Source organism: Pyrgilauda ruficollis, unplaced genomic scaffold, assembly GCF_017590135.1.
Source record: "Pyrgilauda ruficollis isolate IOZ18807 unplaced genomic scaffold, ASM1759013v1 scaffold149, whole genome shotgun sequence".
NCBI lineage: Eukaryota > Metazoa > Chordata > Aves > Passeriformes > Passeridae > Pyrgilauda > Pyrgilauda ruficollis.
The window spans coordinates 631556-651440 of NW_024513543.1; the positions used below are offsets into that span (position 1 = coordinate 631556).

The 19885-nt window shown below is 48.8% G+C and overlaps 2 protein-coding genes across 2 annotated transcripts; both read right to left on the bottom strand.

The window, feature by feature from the left end:
* Window positions 1-4630: 4630 nt before the first annotated feature.
* Window positions 4631-11176, bottom strand: IL22RA1 (interleukin 22 receptor subunit alpha 1). Its single transcript, XM_041460865.1, has 7 exons — window positions 11134-11176; window positions 8887-9019; window positions 8396-8568; window positions 7290-7474; window positions 6684-6819; window positions 6371-6492; window positions 4631-5599 (listed from the first exon to the last, which is right to left on the bottom strand). The coding sequence occupies exons 1-7, from the start codon at window positions 11174-11176 to the stop codon at window positions 4631-4633; spliced, it is 1761 nt and encodes a 586-aa protein (XP_041316799.1).
* Window positions 11177-14413: 3237 nt separating this feature from the next.
* Window positions 14414-18272, bottom strand: IFNLR1 (interferon lambda receptor 1). Its single transcript, XM_041460818.1, has 7 exons — window positions 18195-18272; window positions 17438-17561; window positions 17014-17195; window positions 16525-16667; window positions 15931-16087; window positions 15522-15646; window positions 14414-15325 (listed from the first exon to the last, which is right to left on the bottom strand). The coding sequence occupies exons 1-7, from the start codon at window positions 18223-18225 to the stop codon at window positions 14414-14416; spliced, it is 1674 nt and encodes a 557-aa protein (XP_041316752.1). The 5' UTR covers window positions 18226-18272.
* Window positions 18273-19885: the final 1613 nt, after the last annotated feature.

Sequence of the window (19885 nt, forward strand, 5' to 3'; positions counted from 1 at the left end):
GGTGGGATGTCAAAGCCAAAATTTCTTGCTGGAATAGATTGAAACATTCAAATCAGACACTTTAACAGAATCTTTTAAAGGCTTTGCTCTGCTTTGGGGTTCAGGGGCTGTGTGTGACTCATACAAAAATATTTTTACATCCACACTATGAGAGGGGTTTGGTTCATGATGCTTCTGTGGAAAGCGGGATCAGGGGGAGGAATAGAATCTCTCAAGGCAGCTGGAGCTGTCCAGAACAGGGAACAGGCAGTCCCTTGAGGATAGATTTGTTTCTCCAGGATATCATCAGGAATACTGGAATGCTTTGGGTTGGAAGTTAAAGCCCATCTGATGGGCAGGGACAGCTCCCACCAAGCCAGGGTGCTCCAGCAGTTCCAGCTGCTGAAGCAGAGCTCTCCCTCATGTACAAATGTGTAATTCCCCATGCCCAGGCTGCACACAGAACAGTCACAGCTCAGCACTCCAAGAGGAGAATGCTTTATCCAGTCCTTTGCATCCTCAGGGATCATGTGTTTCTTCTGAGCTCTGAGGGAAAGGCTGAAAAATCGTGGAGCAAACAGCATCCTCCCAAATGTCTGCCTGCAAGGAGTGGCTCAGGAGCAGCAGGATTCTCCCAAGGAGTGACCAGGAGAGCTTCCCAGAGAAATCCCCTTGCACAGGTGGAACACAGGAGCAAACACTGGCACTCCTGGCTCCCATCCTGGCTCCCAGCCTCTGCTCTGGGAACCCACAGCTCGCTGCTTTTAGTCTCTGACTAATGGCTGGGCATTAAAGGCAATTTTTAACGTGGATCCCTCCTCATCTCCCTGTCCCTGCATTAAATCCCAACCACCCAGCACAATCCTGGCCCTGGGCACGTTCACAGGGTCTACAAGCTCGGGTTACTTTGGAAAAGCAGCTTTGCAAATGTAATTGTTGCTGAATAGAATTTGTTCAAGCATAGTTGTAAATCTTTCCCTAGCTCGTGTTCCATGACTGAAATTTTCCCTTGGCAAATCTTCCACCTGGATTTGAGCTTTGCTGCTTTCGAATCTGAACCTGATAAAAATACAAACCCTCAGCTTTTCCCAGTGTAATTTTCTCATGCAGTTTTTTTACTTGTACAGTTTTCTGTTGATGTAAATAAATTTCTTATAAACAGTCCATGGAAAAGCAGGGTTGTTGTGGTGAATGCAAAATATCCCAACATGCAAATGAAAATACAGAATTATCTTGATAACGTTTCCTTCGTGGGCATAAACTTTGGAAGAAACAGCAAATGCTGACAAGTAAAAGGAGAAGAAAATAAAGCAGGCTTTTTTGGAAAAAAAAATCATTGTAATTTCATAGTTTCTGCTGTCTTCAGAAGTGGTTCAGCTGCAGAATGAGTCCTGTCATCCTGGGCATCAGAGCCTTGTTTCCCTTCTCATGAATAATTACTGATACAGACTCATTTTTACTAAATAGTGGGTTTTATTTTTCCCTCACAAGGTGGGGTTGTTGGGGTGTCTGTGCAGGGCCAGGGGTTGAACTTGATGATCCTTGTGGTCCCTTCCAGCTCAGGATATTCTGAGATTCTGGGAGCTCTCCTTCATTCTGTCTCCAGAATCAGAGCTTTCCTTTTGTCCCTCATGTAAGATTTTCCTCCCAGAACTTGTTAAAAACTCACCAGTGATTTTTCATGGTGTTCAAACACCCTCCAGTGCCAAAATAAAGGAACAAACAGGGAGGGGGAATGGGATCCTTGGCTTGCAGAGTGCTCATCCCTGGGCAGGATCCCTGCTGACTTCCCCTGGGGCTGCTGCTCGGGGAGCGAGCAGTGCCAGCTCCCAGATTTAGCTGGGAAGACAAAGAGCAATGCTTTGCTCTAGGGTTACAGCTGCCACCTGCTGCTCTGCTGTCCCTGTCACCGGTGTGACATCTGCTGGGGACACACGCTCCCTGTGGCATGGCACCTCCAGCTTTTATTGCCCAGAGCTGGGATCAGCCTGGCTGAGGAGGAGAGCGGTGCTGGGCACAGATGGCTTGCATGGGGAGACCTTTGGAGCAATGTTGAAATCCTGCTGTTTATCTGGAAATGCTCCTACACAGAAGGAGATGGAGAAAAGGAGGTCCTGGAGCAGCTGTTTGACACAAATGGATCTGTTTGGTTCTGAGCAGAGGAAGGCAGTGAGGTCAGCAGGAATGAGGTGTTCCTTGCTTCAGTAAAATTCAACAGCATCAACATTTCTTTCCAAGCTTTTCCAAAAAGAAATAGCTTGAGAAGTGATGATCTGTGTGTTAAATTTAGGAGGTGACTCATGAGACAAGAATCAATTTCCCTCTGCTCAGAAGATCCAGGCCTCAAAGATCAATATTGACTAAGCCATGACGAAAGCAGGAAGCTGAGGATATTGCAGTAGGACAGGGCTCTCCTGCCTGTGATCCCTGGGCACTGGAGCTGCTGGGAGGGTGGAACAGAGAGGATGGGCTGGAATCATTCCTCCCTTTTGTTCAGGCAGGGATAATGCAGCCCTGAAGGTATTTCAGGGCCTGAAGGAGAGGTGGATGTCCCAGCCCGGGGACACTTTGCATCTTTAGGCACCTGTGTGCATTCTAAAAATCCATTCCCAGACTCTCCTCAGTTCCCACCTGTCCTCCAGCAGGATGACACATTTATTACAGTCTGGGCTTGATCAGACCCTGTGGCAGGGCTTCTGCAGAGGGATTTGGAAAGGCTTTTAAAATAGAAAATAACATAATTTTAGCAGCAGATTCAAATGCTCTCCCAAGGCCTCCATCCCTTCCACATGACTCTGCCCATACTCGTCCTGTGCTGGGGGTTGTGTTTCACAACACAACCCAAAATGTTGATTATTCCCTGGGTAGCATCACTGGGAATGTTGTTGACACAAGATATGCAGCTCACAGGCAACTCTGAATAAGGTAATTGGCATCACTGGCTTTAAATGCCTCTCCAGGGGGGGTTAGTGGAAAAAAATATTACCCCTGGAGTCTCCCAGTCCTTGGGAACAACTCCAGGAGCTGCAGCATTTCTCTGTGTGTTGTTTTTTGGGGCACAAAGTACAGGAACCAGATCAAAAGACATTCCACAGACCGTTTGGTAGTGAATGGAATGGAGGGAGCTCCCTGGGAATGTCCTGCTGGTCACTGCCCAAGCCAGGCAGTATTTCAGTCTTTGATACCCTCACACTTCTTCAGCACATTTGGAATTTTGACCTTTTGGCCTCAGAGGGCTGTGGTCCTTCAGCAGGTGTTGGAGCTGGAGCTCAGAGCTGAATCTTGGCCTGTAAACTTTCTAAGACTATTCCTTTAATCCTGGGTTGAATCATCAAAAATCTTCACTTCATGAGCCTATGGCTTATTTGCAAAATCACCCCAAAGAAAGTGGAATTTAACCTTTACCTTCAGCTTTCCTGGGCTGAGAAAAGCCCCAAGTGCACTTGGAGTGGGAACAGCTGAATTTTACCTCTGGTCAGATTGGTCTCTGAGTAGATACTTCCCCATACCAGTCAAACCTTGCTTATTCCTGTAAATGCTTTCACTTCTCTAAAACCAATGTCCTCAGACACATTTTTTCACCACAACAGTGGAAATGAACAGGCTGAACTGTGCTTTCCTCTGAATGAAAAATAATCACCTCCTCTGGTCCCTGAATTAGAATTTAGCTTCCTTTTCCAAGTGCTCCAAGGATTTTGACTCCCAAAAAAATGGTCATGGCAGCTGTGGAGGATGTGCCAGGAGCATGGAGCAGGTTCCTCATGGGCAGGGAGGGAGAGCTCCAGACCTCCCTGGTCTCCTGTGTGGATTACTGATGCATGGATTGGGATAAATTGAGATTGAGGGTTGAACTGGGAGTGCTGCAAATCCTCACATCCTGCCTGCCTGGAATGTGATCCCAGGTGCTTCATCCCTGGGGATCTCAGGGGAGGCAGAGAATGTGTGACTACTGCAGAGAAAGAAAGGAGCAGCAGCTGAGAAAGCTCAGAACTAGGCCAAGGCTGCATTAATCTTTTGCTGAGATGAAAAAGGCTTTATCTTTGTACAGGTATTAAAAAAGGCTTAATCTTTGTACAGGTATTAAAAAGCACAGGGGACAGGGACACATTTCACAGAACTGCTGCATCAGGAGCTGTTACCCAGTTTCAATGACTCCTTTAAAGGCAAAGTCCATTCCAGGAAAGTGGAATACTCTTTTCCAAGTCATTTATCCAAGGGTAGAACACCAGTAACTGTTTACTTCTTTTACTGTACCGTGGTACATTAAATACTTCTAGGTTTGCATACCTGAATTTCTTCAAAGGGAGTTACATCTTAGCCCTCTATCTCAGGTGTTGGTAAAGAGCGCGTACACTTTGTGAATTTTGCTAAATTTTCAGTAAACTGAATCTGGGATTGGAAACTGAATTTTCACTGATCTTTTAAAGTAATCCCATTCATAATAAATATGAGAATATGTGAGAAATAAAGACCTGTTGTTTAAGTGCAAAGGTAGAGTATGGCAGTGTAACAAGGAGCAATTCTATCAGTAAAGGCAGAACAGTGTGACAGCCCTGAGCTCTGTTAATACAGCCAGGATCAGCTGTGGCTTTGCATTGCTTCTGTTTTATACAAGAAAACATCATCTGGATTTAAATACCACTAATTCATCCTAATAAAATTCTGTGCTCTCCTCATCCCACTGCACTTTCAAGTCCAAATCTTTGAAGAGCATGGTGAGAGGAGTGTCCCTGTCCTGGCCTGGGGACCCGTTCAGCTGTGTGCAGCCCAGCCCCTTTGCTGCTGGGAACATTTCCATGGCTGCAGTCTCTGGGAGCTGCACTCTGTCTGCAGGGTGTGGGAATGGCTCTGGCAGCACCCACTGCTGCCCGTGCTTCTCTGCAGGGAGCTCACTGCCAGTCCGGACTGAGAGCAGCAGGGGTGCCAGCAGTTCCTCCTCTGCAGCGTAGCCTGGGGCAGCTTTCCCTGCAGGCAGCAGCAGGGACAGGGCTGCCTGCTGTCTGTAGCATCCTCCTTGTTCCAGCAAGGACAGGGACAGCTGGGACACACGCTCTGGATCTTCCAGCCCCTCACTCTGCAGCAGCAGCTGGCTCTGCCCAGGGCTCCCCTGGATCACAACTGACTCCAGTCTGTCCCTGCTCTTCCACAGGGCCGCCTTTGGCTGCTGCTCTTTGTAATCCCAGTGGCTGCAGCTCTTTCCCAGCCCATGGCTTCGGAGCTCTCCGTCCTCAGAACGATCTGGAGAAGATTCCTTCAGCCTTTGCTCGGGCTGTGGGCTCCTGTCCGTGCCCTCCATGCACAGCCCATAGGTCAGGGCCAGGCTGGAGCTGCCTGGGGCAGCAGCAGTGCTCTGCTCAGCTCTCTGAGGAGTGTAAGCAGTGATGGGAGCTGGCATTTCCACCTGGGAGGGCTCAGGGGGCAGCTGCAGTGCTGCAACATCCACCTGCTGCTGGTAGGGACAGGAGGGCTGTCGTGGCTCCAGGGCCCAGTCCAAATGTTGGCTCATCTGGGCCAGCTGCACTTCAGGGATGAAAGGGGAAGGTTTGGAAAAGCTGAGGGGCTTTATGATGTGCTCCACTGTCAGTGTGAGAGGCTGGAACGATGGAATCCCCCTGAAGTCCTGGTGGAGTAGATAAAAAAGCACGAGTTATTACCAAGAAGCTGTGACCTTGAAGGTTTGCTTTAGTTACTCTAACATTTTCTTCGGAGAAGTGTCAGTGAAAGCCAGTAACAACCACCAGGGATCTGCTCTGCTGACAAAAGAGCTCTGCTTCTTTTTTTCTCCTGGAGATTGACCATTCACAGGAATGCAGACATTTCTCATTGTCTATCAACTAAGCAGTCTTGAAATATGAGGAAGAAAATCTCCTGCTTTCACTTTTGCAAGATTTGGCCTAAGCCCTGCAGCATGGAAATAGCATGAAAATCCTTGAGCTCATTAGCATGAAAACCCAGTTCTTGCTGTGGGAGATGAGGGGTAGCTGAGAATCCCAGGGTTTCAAGGGAAAATGGGGATTTAGGATGCCTCAGGTTTAGCTGCCTAACCCAAGGGGCTCAGATTTGGGCAGGTTCTGAGCACTTTAAAATATCAGTAATCTGCAGTGATTGCCTAGACCAAGCTCCTTAACCCTTTAAATGAAGGAGGGTGGGTTTAGATGGGATACTGGGGAGAAATGCTTTACTCAGACAGTGCTGAGGCCCTGGCACAGAGCAGCTCTGGCTGCCCCTGGATCCCTGGCAGTGCCCAGGCCAGGCTGGATGGGGCTTGGAGCACCTGGGACAGTGGCAGGTGTGGACCTCATACAGGGCAGGGACTAAATGCCCTTTCCAGCCCCAGGCAGGGGTGATTCTGTGATTTGCAAGCTGGGCTGCAGTGGCTGAGGGCACTCACCAGGGCCCTGGGCTGGGCACTGCGCTGTTTGATGTATTTGTAGATCACAAAAGCAGTGGCAGCAAACACCAGCCCGGCACAGAAGGCCAGAGCCACCAGACAGTAGAGAATCCACGTCTTGTCTGGGGAAAGAACAGGTGGAAAAAGAGCTGGATTAGAGAAAATGTCACAATTAGCTAGGTGATATCACAGGTTTAGTCTCACAGGAATTAATTTTTAAATTATTAAAACGTTCTGTGCTGAAAATCAATGCATTTTGTGTATCCAATATCCCAGCTGGAATTTTCAACTTTCAGCAGAGTTAAAGTCTCACCTGCCAGTGTTTTGACCCAAAACACCTGAGGTTTGCTCCTTCTCTGGAGCAGACAGATATAAACTGTCCCGTTGTATTCAGTGTCTGGGTCCAAGTTGGAAACTTCAAATTCTTTGTTGTGCTCATTCTTTGTCCACTGTTGAAAAGAAAGATAAAATCTGTATTTGGGCAAGATGAAATTTTCTTCAATTCAGATTGCAAAATTCAGCATAAAATATTTACTAATGAGGTCTTACATGGCTCAAATTATTCTGTATGTATGGAACTCTGATTTTTTCTGAATCATATTTATATGATTTTGTTTTCCATTATTTCTGTATCTAATTCTGCATTTTTTTCAGTTTCTTAAGACTTGAAAATTACTGCTTCAGTAATTTTTAGTCACCAATGGTTTTACTTTTTGCTAGTTATACAGTACTCTTGGAAAATCCTTTTTTCCCCAGAGTTTAAGAAGAAAGCTTAAAGTTCCTGTTGTCCTGAGAGTCCAAGACTCCAAGGCTTTTCCTTGTACATAGAAATCTCCCCCATCCTGTGTAAACTGAGATCCTTCTCCAGCTCATCTGAAATGGGATTTACAGCATCCCAGTGCCCGAGGTTGTGCTTTACCTGCTGCTGTGTCCTCTGGTTGAATATTGTCAGGTGATAATCCACAGCCCCAAATTTGCTGTAAATGTCCTCCACGCTGAGCTGCTGCTCATCCTCCCCACGCAGGGGGGTCAGGGGGGGCCGGATCAGGAACTTGATGGAGCGGACGTAGGGAATGTGTTCCACTTGGGGGGCCCCTATGATGGCTGGGAAAGGCACCACAGGCACTGTCAGCTGTGTCAGCATCATCTGATATCTTAACCACACCCCAGACTCGCTGAAATTGGTGTTTCTGTTTGTACAAAAAGGTGGCTGAGCTGTGTGAGCGTGGCAGGAGTCAGGCTGCTGCACACAGAGTGTTTGGGGTTCTCTGCCTTCACAGTGTTTGTCCCCAGGAATTCCCATCCCAGGCTTTTCCAGCTCCATGTTCCCTGTCCCTGTGCAGGATGTTCTCCTTCATGTGTGTGTGAGGGATGAAGTCCCACCACAGTAACAGCTGCCCAAATCCCAATTCCCATCCTACACCAGATCTACAGGGCTTTTGTGCCTGCACTTGTCTCTGGTGACAGGCACACACCACACCCAGCCCTGCACAGGGCTTTAATCCAAATTTTCACAGCTTTTTTGGTGCAAAGACCTGAAGGCTCTTCACAACCATTGGCTGCTGATGCCACCTTGAATTATTCTTGGTGATTTTTCAGTAGGAAATTTTAGCCACAGAGCCAATAAGGCTCCCAGAGGCTGCGTTGTGTCTGCAGTAGGGCTCACTTCGGGGTTGGGACATGAAGTATCCACTGGAATGGACGCTTATCCCAAAGTTCCCATTTCACAGCTGCTGGGACTCACTGTCCTCAGGTTGCCCATCATGTCCCTTACTCATTTCTCTATTCCTCCCACCAGCAGCTCTCCTTTCCATCACACCAAGCTTTTCCTTTCTCTGACCCCACTTCAGCACCAGCTCTCAGCTGCGACCCTGCCCATTTCTCATTCACCTTGCCCAAAACACCAAACCTCCAAGGCTTCACTCCCCCCCACCAAGCACAGAGCCTTGCAAGGCTGAACTGGGAGGAGATGCTGCCCTTCAGGAGGCAGGAGCAGGGCTCTCTGGGGGCTGCACTGGTACCTACTCTCCTTGCGGGGCTCGAAGCGCTCGGAGCGCACCCAGCTGGGGGAGCAGCCCCGCGCCCGCACCCGCCCGTAGAAATGCTCCGTGAAGTTCTCTGTCTCCTTGCTGAGGTTGCAGAAGAGCTGGGTGATGCTCTGGCACTCATGTTTGGTGAGCCAGGATTTCTCTCCATACCTGAGGACAAAACAAGGATTTGGGGTTGTTAGGTTGGATAGGACTGGGGGAAAATGGAACAGAGAGAAGGAAGTTGCTGAAGGCATGAGTAACTCAGTTATGGAGCAAAGCAACCCAAGATGTAAAATATTTGCTTAAATGAGCATCCTCTCCCACTTTGAAAAATCCTAAAATATTCATAGGATTATATGAACCATTATATGAACCACTATATGAACCATAATACAGGCAGGAGAAACAGCAAAATCAACTTTTCTCTCTTGGCCCTTCTTTCTTGAGACCCCTAGGAACAGCCCAAAAGAAGCAAAGTTCACATACTGTTTGTACTGGACATCAAACACAGTGCCAGGGGGAATATCTGCCTCTGTTTCCCACGTCAGGATGTTCTCAAAGTTTGTGGAAGAAAATGCTGCACGTTTCAGACATGATGATCTCTCTGTAGTCACAATACCTGAAGGAGCAGAGAAACTGGCATTAAAAAGCATCTTCTGACACCTCAATGGATCTTGTGGTATTTTGCTAAAGCTGGGCTGAAAAGAAGGAGCTTGAGCAGAACAAGGCTTCAAACTGTGTTCACATCACACTCTTGCAGACAACTGACTCATCCCAAAGAAATCAGGAATTTATACAGAAAAGCCTCAAAAACTGAAGTCAGAAAGAGAATCCTTGAATTTCTCTTCGGGTTTCTTTAACAGCCTTTACATGGGTGGTAAAATAAGACAATAACCTGTTTTCAAGCCCAGAATCAGGTCTGTGAATGTCTCTGCTTTCTGCCCCTGCTCAAGGAAGTGACATGCAGAGCTCAGTGTCACCTCCTGAAGATGTGGCTCCGTTCTCCTCTCGTGCTCCATGTTTTATTGGATGGAAAGTGCCTGTACAGAGTGACACCCGGTGTCTGGACTCTGGCCTGGGTGTGCCAGGGTGACAGCAAACAGCTCAGCCCAGCTCCCTGCTTTCTGAGCCCTGCTGCTCTTCCTTCAGGGTCAGGAATGTCACCTGGCCCTGCAAACATGGGGACAGCAGGACCCCACCGTGGCCCTCCTGCAGAAGGTGCTGCAGAAAAGTCCTTGAGGATTTTGTGTCTCTCTTATCATGAAAAAACAAAGTGCAAAATTTACACATGAGTTTCTAACTTCAGGATTTATAAACTCTGAATTCAGATTATAGGTAGACCCTCAAAGATAAATAATTTACACATTATTCAGCTCTTTGTTTGTGGCACTGATAAACGCCTGGGGCATGTGAGGGCTTCAGCCTGCAGTGAACAATGAGACCCCTGGTGAAAAATGAAAAAATAGCAAATGAAAATAGCACAGATGGGCAAACTGAGCCCTGGGATGGGGCTGCCTTGGACAACATCACATTGAACAGAGACTAAATCCCACCTGGATCCTCACTCCAAGCTTTCAGCCATGGACCAGAACTGAGCAGTTCAGTCTGCTGGCTGAATGGAGGAGGGTTAGGCAGAAAAGCACAGATCTCTTCTCAGTCCTGTGTGTGGCATTTGGGCAGGGAAGTGGTGCAGAAATGGGCTGTTTGTTACTCCAGATTTTGTCCTGATTTCATCTGCAGCTCCACACTTGCCTCTGCTCACTCCAGGCTCAGCCGGAGGCAGCAGTGTGGGTATGGAGTGGGATTCCCTGCCCTGAAAACTGAGTCACAAATACCCCAATCTTATCAGGAGTAGGAAATCTCTGTCTTCCCACATTTATCCATGCTAAGAACGCTGTTATGCAAAGCAGCATAACACAAGCACAGTCAAGTGTGGGCAGGGGAAAACCGGGATGTTTCACAGTGTGACAGTCCCTTGGGCTGAGGAGTTTCACAGGGTGAGATCCCAGACACAGCAGATGGATGCTGAATGCTGAAAAGCTGGTGTCTGGAAAGAGCAGCTTTATCCTTCATTCACCCAGCAGTGAGCTTGTCACATCTGGAGTAGGATTAAATGGCTTTTAGAGGGTAGATCTACCTTAGATATCAGGGAGAAATTGTTCCCTGGGAGGGTGGGGAGGCCCTGGCATGGGGTGCCCAGAGCAGCTGTGGCTGCCCCATCTCTGGAAGTGCCCAAGGCCAGGCTGGACAGGGCTTGGAGCTCCTGGGACAGTGGAAGGTGTCCCTGCCATGCAGGGGTGGGATGAGATGAGCTTTAAGTCCCTTCCAACCCAACCATTCTCCAATGACTCCCTCATTTTAAGATTCCATTATTTGTTTGTACCCCCTTTAAAATCAGGACTGTTCTTGTGTTCATTTGTGCCTTTGCTTAAGACACGAGGAGACTGATCCAAAGCCCCCTGATACCGATGAACATCCTTCACTGCTGTAGGATTTGGGTCCTAGCACAGTGACAAACCCTTTGAAGTGAAGGAATCTTTCTCCCTCCCTACTAATCCCTTAAGTGCTGAGCACACCAGCCACACATGGGAGTTACTACGAGGAGAGAGAACTCAGAAGAGAACCCAGACAACAGCTCATTCTCTAGGTGATAACTCAGGAAACAGGAGTGAAGTGCAGACTCCAGAATCAAGCAGAATCCCACAATCAACAACAGCAGAGCTCAGGACTTACCGAGCACTGAAACTCCAGCCAGGACGATCAGAAATCCCTTCATGAATGACTCTGCAGGCTGGGCTGCGAGAGCAGGCAGCTGCTCCTGTGTGCAGGTGAATCACCTTTTGGCTGAATTCTTTCTTGCCAGGCCAGGTTGGATTCGTTGCTCAGTAACAGAGCAAAGCAGAGCTCCTGTCCTGCCTTCCCTGGGCTCTGAGCTCCCAGCTGCTCGGAGCCCTGCGCATGTGTGACGCCGCGGAGTGACAGCAGGAGCACCTCTCCCCTCCAGTGCACACCTGACTGTACAAAGGTGCACGAGCCAGAGGCTGAGAAAATCCCCAGCTCCTGAAAAAGAGCCAAATACCTTTTTGCTGAGAGCTTCCTGCCTGAAAGCCCTCCCTGAGGTTCCTGGGGTTTGAGGTTTGCTTTTCTGGTCGGGTAATTTGAGCTTGTTACAACTCTAGACATTAAAACTTAGAGCTGTGCACCTGCTTGGTTTAATACCTGCTGCAAGCAGTGCACCTATTTCCTCCACAAATACTTCTGAATACTTTCTTACAATGAAAGTCAGCCAGAGCACTGGGATTTTTTCACCTGATGTGGGTAAGAGGTAGAAGAGTGGTGGCCTTTCCACAGGAGGAGCACCTGCTGTCCCACAGCTCCACAGAGACTATTGTACACCTACAATGTTTATTTTTGTGGCTGTTTACAGTGTAAAGTTCTGTGACTGAATCCACGTGATAAGAACTGGGAGTTTGTATGGACAAGAAGAAAGGGATACAGTCCCTTTTCCATAACGAGCTCAGTTTTTAAGGTGTTATTATGTTTTCAAAATACAAACCCTGTGTGCTTCTGACTGTTGATTTTACTGCTCCATCCTTGCAAACATGTGATAGAATTCACAAACCCCTTCTGCTTCCCTCCTCATCTGAGCATTTCCTGTTTCTGATGCTGTTTCTGTTCCCTGCCCTGCCTGGGTGTGGAAGGGCTCTGTGATTCCAGCCCTGCCATGGTGCATCCCTGGCACTTTGTTTTTCTCAGCTCGCCTGGACAAAGGCAGAGGCCTCAGGTTTTTTAAACCAGACACACCTATCCACCCGTGTCTAATTAAGTACAACTGTTTGTTAGGGTGTTTCCTGAACAGCCTGATAAAAGTATTTCCATTTTCCCTTCCCTCACATCGCTGCCTCACGCTCCTGCTGTGTGATGGGGCAGAGCTGAGGGACCTCGGTGTGCACCTGAGCCTTCAGTTCTGAGAACAGAACTTCAAACCTTACCTCTGCCCTTATTTCTAGCCCAGTGTCTCCTTTTTGAAACACCTCTCTGAATCTTTGGGGACCTGAAGATGCCCAAAATTCAACTTTCAAGTTTAAAATTAGGGTTTTATCTTCCAAACTCCCTCAAACTTTTCCTCACAGTATGTGGGGACTGCAGCATCCTGGTGACTGGTGGGCATGAACCCTCCAGGTGTGGATGTGGCCCTGGGGACAGGGGACAGGGTGGGTTCCCAGCTGGACCCGATGATCCCCAAGGTGTTTTCCTAAGGAAATGATTCCCTGATGCTGTGATAAGAGCTGGAGCAGCTGCTCTGGGAGAGAAGCACTGTGCTCTGGCCATGACTGACCCTTCTGCAGAGGAAAACAGCTCTCAAGCCTTGCTGAAAGAAAATGAGGAGTTGGATGCTGCCACCACCCGTGCAGCTCAGCTGGCCTGCAGCCTGCCCCTCTGCTCCCTGGACAAGACAAGAACTGATCCCAGGCTGTGTTTGCAGAGCTGAGACATGTCCAAATCATTTTGTAGAGGTTACTCAACTTCGGAGCTTCCTGTAAATCAAAGCCTGGGGAGTTTTCCTGGATTGCACAAGAAATTGGGTGGTGATTATGTTTGGATCATCTGTGTCTTTCCAAATGAACTGGAGGGATAACAATGCAGGATGTACCTAAGGACACTTTGCAGAGGACAAAGGAATAGTCCAGCCGGTGAATCCTTTCCCCCACCTCTCCTTTGGACTTTAATTCAGGACCTTAATGAGTACATCTTGCTGCAAAGCAGTTCCCAGTCCCTTACTCCTTTTTTCCCTCCAATTCTCAAAGGATTTCAGCTTTCATACCCTCCATCAACACCCTCCCCTTATCTGAGCCCTCTCGGAGAGCAGAGAATGACTGGGGAGTGTTTCCCTCTTTCTTTTAATGCTTTGTTTTCCTGTGAGTCCTTCACACAAAGGCTCCTTTTGATACTGGAGTATAAAAAGCCTTTACAAGGGCATGAAGTGATGGGACAAAGGTGATGGCTGTAAACTGCCAGAGGCGAGATCTAGATTAGATACTGGACTGAAATCGTTCCCTGGGAGGGTGGTGACTCCCTGGCACAGGTGCCCAGAGCAGCTGGGGCTGCCCCTGCATCCCTGGCAGTGCCCAAGGCCAGGTTGGACAGGCTTGGACCAGCCTGGGACAGTGGGAGGTGTCCCAGCCATGGCAGTGGGATGAACTTCAGGATCCCTTCCCACCAAACCATTCTGTGATTCTTTGTTCAGTTCTGGCTTTCCAGTGACCAGAGTGACCTGGCTGGGAAGTCTCAGAATTCCACTCCAGCCCAGGATGGGCTCCTGTTTTAAAGGTAATGTTTTGTTCAGGATGAGCTGCAATCCCTCTTTATAGCTCTGGGAAACAAAACCACGTACACATGGAGATTTATATCAAAATATTATTGCTCTCAGACATTCTGCACAGCAGGAGGAATTTCAGCTTCATTAAATATAAAATAAAAAAATAAATAAAAAACCATGCTGCACACTTGGGCTTCAGTTCCCCCTGTTGGAACCCAGAAGGTGATTTCTGCAGGATGAGGTGGAGAACTTTTCATGCCACAAAAACCAGATCTTGCTGAATATCTCTGTAAGGAACTTCCAGTCAAGCTCTGGACTTTGCAGTGAAGCAAAGGTGACACCAAGCACTTCAAAATCTGCTCCAAATCCACGTGCAGGCACGCCACTGCATTTTCAGGCCCTTGTTCTGAAGTTCAGGTGAGCCCCAGGCAGTGCCTGTTTGCTGGGTGGTCCCTCAGAGATGTCCCTGCCTCCCTCACCCCTGGCTGGCTCAGGCTGTGCCAGAGCCTGGGCACCTTATCAGAGGGACAGTGACAGTACAGAGGTGACTTAGCAATAAAATGCACTTTTGTGTCCCTAAAGCCATTGCCTTGGTAGGCCAGACATCAGGTTTTTGTCCTTGTTCAAGGATCCTTGCTTGGATATCTGGAGCTCTCCAAGATTTCCAGGCACTCCCCAGACCTGCTGGGCACTTTAGATCCTTCCCAAGTAATGTGAGCGCTCGTAGCCTGGGAATTGCAACTTGGGATCACATTTTTCCTCTGTTTTTGAAGTCCCAAAAGGATCACTCAGCACTGTGGACTCGGGTGGGGTCTCTTCTGTAAAGCTGTCACTGCCACAGTCACTGGCAATGCCTTCGTCCTCTGCCACCTGCAGTGTCCACAAGGGGATGGGCAGCTGCCTGCTGGGATCCTCTCTGGCCTGGGATCTCGAGGCCATCTGGAGCTGCAGATCCAGGATGGATATCTGGTAATCCCTGGAGGAATGAGGAGCCTTCCTGTGCTCATGGGGCTCAGCACCAATGCCCCCCAGCATGGAGGGAAGAGGGGTCATTCCCAGGCTCTCATCCCTGTTTCCATCATCCTGCCCCTGCTCTCTGGCCCCTGGGAATCTCACATCAGTGAGGGATATTCTTTCCAAAGAGGAGCAGAGATAAAGGGATGGCTCCTCGTTTGCCTGGGATCCCGAGGTGTCCACTTCACCCTTCCTCTCTGCAAAGAAAGTGAAACCCAGGGCTCTGAGGTCGAGCACAGATGCACTGGCCACAGGGAGAGCTCCACATCCTGAATCCAAGCTGCTTTCCCCCGGAGCTGCTGAGCAGGGCTGAGAGCTGAGATGTCTCTTTGGATACCGAGGCATTCCGTATGGGATCAAAGTGCTGCTGTCTTCCTCCTCCTCATCCTCTGACCATGATGATGATGATGATGATGATGATGATGATGATGGGAAAGAAGCCATCCATGGCAGGTGGTGTCCTCCTAAAGCCCTGTTTGTTCTCCTTTGGGGCACTGGCTTCTCTGAGCAGTTCAGATCATCACTGCAGAATTCCTTTTCACCGAGCTCCAAGTGGAACCTCGGTCCAGCAGCTTTAAATTGAGAGAAATCCTAGCAGGGAGAAGGAATGAAACAGTGAGCCTGTGATGCTTTCAAAAGAAAAATCTGGATGTCAGAAAGGTTCTTTCAAAAATGAGACTTATAAATGTCAAACTGAGAAGTGCAGAACCCCCCACTCCTCCCCAGTTACCCTCTGAAAACCAGCAAGACTCTGGGTCAGGAGGGGACCCCAGAATTTGGGCCATACCAAAACCTGAGGCATCTTCCTTTGCTTGGCCTCGTGTTTCACCAGGCAGCAGATGAAGGGACTGGCCACAAAGATGGGGAGGACAAACAGAGGGATCACAACCAGAAGTGGGAACTTCCACTGTGCTGATGAAAAAGACAGAAATAATCTCTTGTGAGTGTATTTTTATAGGCATTATGGGCTCTGCACTGACACAAAATACTCAGAATTTTCAGAAAACATTTTAGGCTTTTTTAAATGAAATTATTTCTACAGAAAGCAGGAACCACTCACCAGAAAATCCGACCAGTCCCTTTAACAGGAAGCTTTTTTTTTTTTTTTGTGGTGAAAACCTGATTTTAGTGGAAATCTTTGCCTTGCCCTCATTCCACTGGATGTCTCCCACATCCTTTCCTGAGAAGGGCCATACCTTTGTGGTTTAACAGCACACACACAGGCTGGGAGAATTCACTGTGCTTCAAGTTGATGCTTTCATAGAGAGCCCTGGCACTGAAGCAGTAATTGCCTCTGAGGGCAGTGGTGTTGATGGTCACTGTGTCCTTCCTGAAATAACCCTCATATTTCTTCTGTTGAGAGACAAAGCAGAGGGTTGGAGAGGTGATTCTTTCATTATTGGGGTGGTGTTTCTGTATCACCTTAGCCCATGGATCCCTTGTGTCACCCCATGTCTGGCATCTCCCCCAGGATCCAGGGTGGGAATTCCAGCTGTGCTGGGCTCTGCTCTGCCAGGGAATGCTGCCAGTGGCACCTGGATTGGTTGTTTTAAACCTCAGATCTTCAGAGTGACTGTAGTGTAGCCTCCCCTTCCTGATAAAAACAGGGAACTGCCAAAAAAATAAGGATACACACACACACTTCTACTTTTTGTCTCTGGCTTTGGTTTAGCTCTGCTTTGGCTGGTTCATTTCCTCCAGGCCCTGGATCCAGTCCCTCTCTCTCTGCCCACAACGTTGAAGCTCTTTCAGTTCCTCCATTTCATCTAAAAAGAGCCACTTGTACTGACCTTGTCTTCAGATCCTGCTTCCCAGAGGTTCAAGTCATACTTCCAGGTGAGGTTCTCCACACAGGTGGGCAGAGGGAAGGAGGCACTGACATGGATGGAATTGTCCCTGACGTTCAGGGTCAGCACGGGGGGAGCCAGTTCCACTGCAAGGAGGGAGCAGCTGTGAGAATGGGGCTGGCTTGGCTCTTACCTTCCAGCAGTGACACTTTCCATGGCTGGTCCTCACTTCCAGCTGTTATCTTGTGATAGGAGGGAGGCAAAGGACACCTCTTTATCTAAAACACCCCAGAGAGCTTGGAGCCGCTTTGCTCAGCTGGGACACTGATGAACAAATTCTGACAAAATTCATCCTCAAATGATCCCAGCTCGTTACTCTTCCTGCTCACTCAAGTCTCTGCCATCCATAAAGCTCCTGGATACCTGAGGGGTGTGATCTGTGTGTTTGTGGGAATGTCCTTCCATCCAGGCTGTCACCTGGCAGGCACTCACCATCTGAGTAATAATCCTTGAACTGGGATTTCACCCACGGTGACTGGGACTGTCCCCAAACCGCCTTCACCCGAGCCCGGACTTTAACATAGAGGTTGGAGAGGGCACAAGTCAGGTTGCAAAAGGATCTGGGGATGTTTCTGCAGTGAGGAACCTTCATCCATTTGTCCAGGCGATCCTGGCTGGAAGGAACAGCCACACCAAAATATTAAACACGTTCTGCTGTGATTTATAGAGCAACAGAGGGAAGGGTTTGGGAGGGTGGGGAGCAAGTGGTGCTCAGAGTTTGGAACACTTCCCAGATGGATCATGTTTCGTTTTGGTGGAAGGTCACTGATGATTAGGACAGTCATTAATCAGGAGAGATGCCCAGTAGTTGTCCCTGTGGCATCCCTGTGATCAGACATGGTTTGGGAGCTCTTACCTTTCATACCTCACAGTGTAGGTCACATCTGGGGGAGAGCCTTCCCCTGGAGCCCAGGTCAAAATCATGGCAAAATCCTTGGACAGCAGGGTCACATTTTGAGGAGGGAGAAGCTGAACATGACCTGGTCAAAAGGGAAAATTATGTGAATGATTCAAAAGTATCTTTGGGGACAGGAAGTACCACTTGGCTCTCACTAAGCTGGTGTCAATATCTGAGGCTGAGCCTTTCATTGAAGGCTGGAAATTGGCTCTGGAAGCAGGTGTCATGCAATGTTTTCCTTGTCTCTCATAAAGCATCTTCATCTCAACAGCATTTAGAATTAGGACTCACATTTGTATGAACAATCTGTTTCATAATTTCAATTGGCTTTCCCCGTACTCTCACTGCATTTCACTGATTTACAGCCCACAAACTCTGCCTGACTCCCTGGACAGGGCAGTCACTGTCCCAGACAAGGCTGTCCCACACTTCTCATTCAATGCCAATCCTCCAAGGGCAGATCCTATGAGGAATTCAGAGCTGCAGGTTTGTCCTGTATATTTTCCTGCCCCTCTTTTTTCCAGTAGATCACCACGTCCATCACTAGCCCTCAACAAGACACCTTCCACAGACAGATTTTAAACTGTCACTTCTTTACCATGAAATATTCCACTTTATGTGAATCATTCCCATTTAAACGGATTCAAATTTCTCTCTCCTCCTACCAACAAAGCCATATAGTGAAAAGAAAAGCAACACTCAGGTGTGCACGTACCTCGAGCCTGCTGCAGGAGGCACAGAGCCATCAGAGCTCCCACTCTCCAGCCACACAGGACAAAGCAGAACTTCCCACTTGTCATAAACTCTTTTCCTTGATCCATTCTCATCGTGTTTCCTGTGTGAATTCCAGAGGATTGAGGAGCTCAGGAGCCGCACACATGCGCCCTGCATCGCTTCCTGGTACAGCCCTGCACGTGTGCCTGGGAGAGGAGCAGGGTGAGAGGGTTTTGGGGGACAGGGAATGTAAAGGTTGCAGCACTGCGCCCTCCAGTGCAGCACAGCTGAGCCCTGGCACAGCGCAAGGAAGAGCTGCCTCATCTTGTGAGACACCTCAGTAAAACTCTGACCTTTGGTACTTACCTGCGTGGCTGTGAAATATTAATAGCACTTAAATAAGGTTTCAGTGCAGGAGAGAGCTATTAATAACCTAGCAACAATAAAAACAGTGGGATGGGGACTCTGGTAGCCTGGTGTTTACAGCAGATCAAAGAGTTTCTCTTAGTTTATGTTAGCACAATGTTTTTTGGGAGTTAGGGAATTACTGCACTTTACAGCTGGGGGGTAAAGTGCAGAGATAGGACAGAGATCTGCCCCCTCCCAGTGAGGGCACATGAAAGGACCTGGATCTCTGCCACGCTGCCAAGTGCAGGGTGCCCAGGTGTGTGCTTGGAACGGCTGTGGCACTGCAGGAGAAGGGGGAAATCCCTGGGGCAGGGATTGTTTGGCACTCTCCTGCCTTCCCATGACAGGCATCCCAGGCCTGAGGCATCAGCAGCAGGAACGGATCAGTGAATTCAACTCACAGGAGAGTTACAGCAGCTTGGACAAAGGGTCTTCCCCAGGTGGAAAACTCTCCCAGCCCAGCAGACAGCCCTTGACAACCCTTGGAACCCTTGGAACCTGGGAGTGTCAGCTTCTGGGTACAAAGTCACCATTTCCCCCAAAAATCTCCATTTCCTCTTAACACGGGTTTCTGTTTCCCTGGCTGTTTTGCTACCTCTGTTTAATTTCATTTAATTTTTATTGACTTTCTCTTTCTTGTGAAAAGAAGAATTGTAATCCTTTCTAAGGAAAACAGCAAAGTGAAGGATCTGGAGGGTCTGTCCCCCTTCAGCACCCGAACTGCAGAGCCACAACCAAGCCACAGCTCTTGTGCTTCGGCAGGATCGGGAGCAGTTCCAGGGCCACTCACTCGGCTCTGGCTCAGAGCCCTCGGGCAGCTCCTCCTCAAGGTGACTGGGATTTTTAGTAATCGAGAATCTCATCATTATCATCATCATCATCATCATCATCATCATCATCATCATCATCACCACATCATCGTCATCACATCATCGTCATCATCATCACATCGCCATCGCCATCATCCTTTCCTGTGGAAACCCGCGCTGGACTCGGGGCTCTCCCGGTGTCTGTGGCAGAACCGCCCCGATCTGCGGCCGCCGGAGGGGCTGTCCCGGGAGGGGACATGTGCCGCTGTCCCCACCCGCGCTGGGGTGCCCGATGCCACGAGGTGTCGCTGCCTGTCAAACAAAACGCGCTTTTCTCCAAGCCACGCCGGCTGAAAACTTCGGGAAGCGCAAAAATTCCTGCTGAGCCTTGAGTGATTCCCGGAGCATCCTGGCATGGCACAGGGGGCACAGCGCACCCACGGTTCTGCTCCCCTGCCCCTCCAGCCTCTGCCTC

Excerpts from the sequence above, each read along its gene's own strand:
- IL22RA1 (XM_041460865.1), bottom strand. The coding sequence starts at position 11,176 with ATGAAGGGATTTCTGATCGTCCTGGCTGGAGTTTCAGTGCTCG. Across the intron at positions 8,569-8,886 it reads TTTGATGTCCAGTACAAACA|GTATGGAGAGAAATCCTGGC; the intron begins GTATGTGAACTT and ends TTTTGTCCTCAG. Across the intron at positions 6,820-7,289 it reads ACCAGAGGACACAGCAGCAG|TGGACAAAGAATGAGCACAA; the intron begins GTAAAGCACAAC and ends TCTTTTCAACAG.
- IFNLR1 (XM_041460818.1), bottom strand. The coding sequence starts at position 18,225 with ATGGCTCTGTGCCTCCTGCAGCAGGCTCGAG. Across the intron at positions 17,562-18,194 it reads CCTCCTGCAGCAGGCTCGAG|GTCATGTTCAGCTTCTCCCT; the intron begins GTACGTGCACAC and ends CCTTTTGACCAG. Across the intron at positions 15,647-15,930 it reads TGTGCTGTTAAACCACAAAG|CACAGTGGAAGTTCCCACTT; the intron begins GTATGGCCCTTC and ends CTTTTTCATCAG.